This window comes from Melampsora larici-populina (genome assembly GCF_000204055.1).
Source record: "Melampsora larici-populina 98AG31 unplaced genomic scaffold MELLAscaffold_4, whole genome shotgun sequence".
NCBI classification, from domain to species: Eukaryota; Fungi; Basidiomycota; class Pucciniomycetes; order Pucciniales; family Melampsoraceae; genus Melampsora; species Melampsora laricis-populina.
In genome coordinates this window covers 1,388,280-1,394,279 of record NW_006768768.1, presented here as the reverse complement: position 1 = coordinate 1,394,279, position 6,000 = coordinate 1,388,280, and the positions used below count along the sequence as shown (strand labels likewise).

General features: G+C 43.7%; 1 protein-coding gene across 1 annotated transcript; it reads left to right on the top strand.

The window, feature by feature from the left end:
• Positions 1-765: 765 nt before the first annotated feature.
• Positions 766-3,172, top strand: MELLADRAFT_102773 (uncharacterized protein; the record flags this gene model as incomplete). The annotated part of the gene is made up of 8 exons (XM_007405724.1): positions 766-808; positions 866-1,041; positions 1,475-1,558; positions 1,855-2,104; positions 2,175-2,549; positions 2,630-2,642; positions 2,754-2,849; positions 3,139-3,172. The coding sequence occupies 8 exons, from the start codon at positions 766-768 to the stop codon at positions 3,170-3,172; spliced, it is 1,071 nt and encodes a 356-aa protein (XP_007405786.1).
• Between the last annotated feature and the right edge of the window lie 2,828 nt (positions 3,173-6,000).

Below are 6,000 nucleotides of genomic sequence, written 5' to 3'. Positions count from 1 at the left end.
GGTACACCAAGAGGTATTGTCGGTGAAGAGGCACTTCAAGTATATAACCTGAAATACGGATCAGCATAAATCAAACTTGGTACACCAGGAGGTATTGTCGGTGAAGAGGCACTTCAGAGGCTGATGGGAACTTTTGCGTATTAAATCTTGCAGCATGGGAATCCCGATCAAGAGTCTACCGCAGGGCTGCAGCAGTGAGTCTGAGTATACTCAACTCATACTCACATGCCACCAAGATCCGCCCCGGACCGGAGTACCTGTACTCCCGCAGCGAGCTGTATGAGTAGTACTCCACCTCGGAGTACTCACTTGTATGTGTAAATAGATTACACATACAGCCGATCCAAGAAAGGTTGCAATTTTTTTTGAAGAAAAATCGCCGCCGCAGCAGCTAATACCTGGGCAAAGGGGCAAAAACCAAGTCAAAAGACTTTTCAATATGATCATGGATCTTTTGATTTGCATGGATCTTTCGACAAATCAAAAGATCCCAGATCTCCATCTTGCTTTCATCAAAGCCACCTTGCAATGTAGGGACCCAAACAATTCAAGCGCCACCAGATCCTATATACCAGCTCTGACCGATGTTCAGAAAGGGTTCCTACAAGGCTACCCTTGAGATTCCCTCCGGCCAGCTACCCTCAATTCTTTCTTCCTCTAGGATTTCAATTTCCAATAGTTCTACAACCAGTATCACAATCTTTCTTTTCACTAAAATTCTCATCCTATCAAATCAAAATCCTCATATCTTTCTCTATACAAGTCATGTCTACAGAAGTCAATAATATGCAAGGGTGGATGAATGGTAGTGAGTGTTTTATCTTTGCTCTGGCTCATTAGTTGTACTGATTTCCCCATCTCTCAGTCTTTGAAGACCCCCCTGTCTTACGAAATGGACATGATGCGCCAGCTCGTCAGGCTGGCAATAACTTGCTGGAACGTCCGGGAACTGCAGGCCGTGCTCGATTTGACCTAGCGCATGAAGTGACTGTACGGATCGCTTTCAAGATCAGTTTTGAGGAAACCAAAGAGCAGCCATGTGTCCGTATAGGGGGGACAAAGAAGGCTCCGAAAAAGACGATCAAGACAGTCGATTCCCGACACTTTCACAATGGATCGGGACGTTCCATCAAGACCTGCTTATTTGGCAAGAGCTTAAATGACTTCAAGGCTCTGTGTGGTGACGCAGTCAATGAAATCAAGACTGGAATGAAAGAAGTGGTACTGAACGGTCACCTCGCCCAAGGCTTGATATGGAAGGCAACCATTGGCAAGAAAAAACTACCCCTCGATTCGTTTGAGGATTGGCAGGAGTTTGTGCTTTGCCTCGATCGCTCGAAATCACGCACTGGCGAATTAGATATCTGTAGCCCAAACGAAGCCCAAAAAAAGAAACAAGTTGATAATGTGAGCCGATATTTTCACTCACCTATCAAAACTATATTCATACTAAATTTCCTCACAACTGATCCAGGATGAGGCGGCCGATGGGCTTATTGCAAAGGACACGGCGGGAAACAAAACATCTCACAATCAAGAATTGATCAAGGAGAACTTGGTGAGGGTACTTGGTTTCATATGTTTTAGCTCACCCCTCTGATCTCTTTGGTTTCCATCATTAGGAACAAAAGAAGATGTTGGCCCGTTATACGGCCTCAAACAAATTAGTTGAACGTTATGGGCAGACCGGCACTGCTGGCGGAGATGGAGCAGTTTTGACATCCCCCTGGGACCCGAACTTCAAATATCGATTCTCTTTTGAAGCGTGCTCTGTATGGGCCAAAGAAATTGTAAGTATTTTACTTTATTCTTGAGTCTGATTCGACTTTTAACATTTCTTACTGTTCCTCATAGGCTGAAGGCCGAGCAACACTTGACATGCCACCCGACTGTCCTGATTACCGCCGATCAATGAAACGCACCAGATTTGATAAGAACACAAGTTCAGCTAAAAGATATCAGATTCATTCGGCTGAATTTCAGCGTCAACGTGAAGCCACTGAAGAATCCCCTTCAACTCGTGGGAAAAAGACCAACTTGGATATGCGATTACCAGCTTTGACCAAAACTCCCGACTCAAAATCACAAATAAAGTTGGCCCCAGGTGAGTTCCTTTGATTTATCATCGAGCAAACTCCTTACTATGCTAATCACAAATGCTATTTACACATCAGGCCGCGAGCATCATCAATCACATATTGACCCGTCATTTTCCAAAAAGAATTTCATTGACCTAGCTGCATCCTCAGATATCGAGGATGAAACCAAAGTGTCTGATGTCCACACTTCCGATGATATCTGGAGCTCAGAGGATATCGAGATCATTACGGGCAGGCCAACACCCTTTGACAAGTTTTTGGCTTCCGCCGGTATCAAACAACCTGTTGATGAAATCAGGAATGTACTTTTTAACGCAGGAATCAAAACCTGGACTGATCTATTACCCTCAATCTCAGTGACCGAATCGTCTGTGATGGCTTTGGGAATTGACAAAATTGCTGCTGGAATGCTACTTGCAGCAGCAAGTGCGCGTCAAGCAAGCATATTGGGTAAGTTGTTTCCCTTATGGCTTAAAATCATTTCGTTGGTGAAAAATATCGGACTGACCATCTCCCACTGATGTTTTCAGCGCGCTTTCAAAAGTCAGTAAAAAAACAATCCTAATTACTTGATGCTATCAAACCCTTTGTGCTGGATAGAGTTCAATTATCTCAAAAATATACAAAACTTGTTTAAATTGGCTCTTTTCGTAGTCCCCTAAAAAGATATCGTAATATCCTACCTTTGAAATCAGAAAAATGTTGGTATTCTTCCCCATCAAAGCCATTGAGCCCAGTCTTGAGAGATCCGTGAGCAAATTGATTAGATCAAGTGAGAAACAATATCCTGAAAACCTAAAACAACTATCGTTCTTTGATTGTTCTCCAAGAACGATAGTCAATCGTTGTTCTTTATTATCAAAATCTTTGAATCTTTGACACGACTATCGTTCTTTGAGAACAATCAAAGAACGATAGTCGATAGTCGTTCACTATTATCGATATATTTGAATGTTGTCAAACTGTGCGTTCTCTTACATAGTTGTTCATTATTATCGATATCTTTGAATCTTTTCAAACTGTGTCTTCTCTTGCATAGTTGTTCATCATTATCGATGTCTTTAAATCTTTGACACGACTATCGTTCTTTGAGAACAATCAAAAATACCGATTAGATTATTTGAATTAATAGAATCACAACTAGGGATTCAAATCAAATGGATGTCATATTTCTTAAAACGAACACCGAAAACAAAATTGAAACCTCTAAGTTGTTCTTCTTTGATGAAGGATCTTTATCATTCTGTAAAGTGGCTCAAGTTGTCTCATTTTAGGCAAGTGTTCAGTGAGGAAGAAATTGGATGAATTGACACAAATAAATTGTAAGATAATTGCTGAATCTTGTTTGTTTGTATTTCAAAACCAGTTCTACTTGATAAACACTCAGCTCACATTGGAATAGAAAGACTTAGACAAATGAAAACCAAGTTAAGAAAAATTCTAAATATAACCACACCCACGGAAAAGAGAGCAAGTGAGTTGTTCAGTAAAATTATTGATGCAGGCCTCCCATATGCAAGCCTGCTCCTCGTCCCTAGTCAAATCCTGATGTAAGACCCCTAACCGTCGCAATCGTGCTTTCAAAGGTGAGAACCCCTTCTCGATGGGGTTGAAGTCAGGACTGTAAGCCGGAAGATAGATAAGTCGGACGCCACGTGCGGCACAGAGTTCAGCAATCCGACCACCGTGATGGATTGGTGCGTTGTCCATCACAAGGACCGAATCACGTGCTGGCCATGCGTTCATGAAAGGTAACTTGACAAGATGAAATAGGAAATCAGTTTACTAGTTGCGGAAAGGCAAAAAAACTAAGCCACAAGCGTACCAAGTGGAATTCCAAATAATCTTCAAATCGGACCCGATTGAAACCACCCTCAATCACTTGGAGTGCAACCAGTCCTGACATTGAGATAGCTGGTAAGATTGTCCAGCGACGAGCTTGAGTGGCACGAGGGAGACGGCGGGTACGCTCGCCAACGGGGGCCCTGGCAAATTCTCGATACAGACGGCGCTTTGAAAGACTACTTTCATCTGCAGCACAAAAGATTTGATTAGCTCGTTGAACCATGGAAAGATTGATGGCAGCTCTTTAACTTACCTGCAAATACTAGACATTGGGGATCTATCCCAAAGATGTTATCAATGTACTCTCCACGAGCAATGGGGCTCTGATTTGGATGTACAGTGCGTGCCTTTTTGCGGGTAAGGCGAAGTCTGGAGTTGAGCTCGGTGCAAAGGGTTTGATTGCAGACATCAAATTGGAATGTTTCGAGAAGTCTTGCCTTCAACTCGTCTAAGTAGAGAGTAGGATCGTGTTCAAGAGATTCAAGGATGAATTGACGCTGAGCATTGTCGAGTCGAGTAGGAGCACCTTGCTCCATCCAGAGATTGGGGTCAGTGACAACTGAGTGTGTTGTCCGGTAGAGTTCGTACCATCTTCGAACGGAAGCGATAGATACCGTGATGCCCAACGTGCGGCAAATTTCGTCGTGTTGCATTCCGCGCAAGACCATGCGGACAATGACCACTTTAAGATCAGGGCTGTAAAGGGGCATTGGAGTGAGATTGTGATGATGAGTGTGATGATTGAAATGGCGGAAAGGGGAGAAAAACGAGGGGGATTGGGGGAGAGAGAAATCAGAAGCTTGCTCGAAGTTGACGGAATCTCTTCAGTACAATGAGATTGTGAAGATGGTGTGCCGCGTAGGGCTTGCAGTAGGGCTTGCAGGGCAGCAGAGCGAAAAACCACACAAAGAAAAAAAAAAGGAAAAATCCGGTCAGAAATAAAAACTATTAGTTTTGCACCTGCGACGACTTTTCAGAAAAAAAAATCATTCTTTGTTGGATCAGCTGTACTCATCCACGCCCGCGATCCGCGCCCAAGACTCACTAACTCTCGCCAACCCTTCCACCTCGTTTGGATGAGTATACACTCACCATATACTCATCCAAACAAGGCCTCCACCATCCACACAATCTTCGAATTCGTCACCGTTATTTAGTTTATCTATCTCTATCAAGATTGGATAATCGATATCGATATCGATTTCGAATTATCGCCGTTCACGGAAACCGCCTCTCACCATAATACCGCCACAATATTTGATATAAATTGAATATCAAACCGATCATCTTTCTGGTCCACATCCAGACCCACAACTTACAGATTCCCTTTTCACAATACTCACCTCACGCCTTCATCTGAATCCATCGTTTCGTTTGCTCAATCGTACTCACTCTGGATGAGTGGCTTGTCCTTCTAGACTACATCGAACCGCCATTGTTTTGTGATTAGCTCAATTTAGGATCTATTTCAATCAATCAATTTATGGCAGTCAAACGAACGATCAATATAGAGCCTGGTGGCAAGATTCAAGTTGTGTGGCCGGCGTTGGCATGGGTAAATGGCCATTTCGAGGCGCTTGGCGATTTGGATTGGTCGTATGACCAAAGGTGAGTCATATCTCTACATAACTCACATATTCACAGTCCCTTCCCTTCCCACGAACTCCTCCTGACGTTCTTCCTCGTGTGTGCTTTCTGGCTCAAGTCTCGCATCCTCACACCCTGTCTTACTCTTCTTGTTTCATTCCCATATCTCCTCTCTTTTATTTAGACCTGTTGATTATCTAGCCACCATGCCTCGCAATTTGGCCAAATCGCCTCCCCCTCCAAAAGTTTCTCCCTATGCTCGACGTGTTACCCCAGGATCTTCGGCGACACGTGTCATCTCAGGGTCTCGCGTGACTTCGGCCTCTCGTGTTGGTTTGGCTCCTTGGCTTTCCACCTCTTCGAATCGCATCGAGAATACTCCCCCATCTTGTGCTAAGTCTTTTATAGTGCAAGATACCTCAGAGGTAGACGGAGAGGTCTCCATGTTGAGATCCCACCGACATCGATC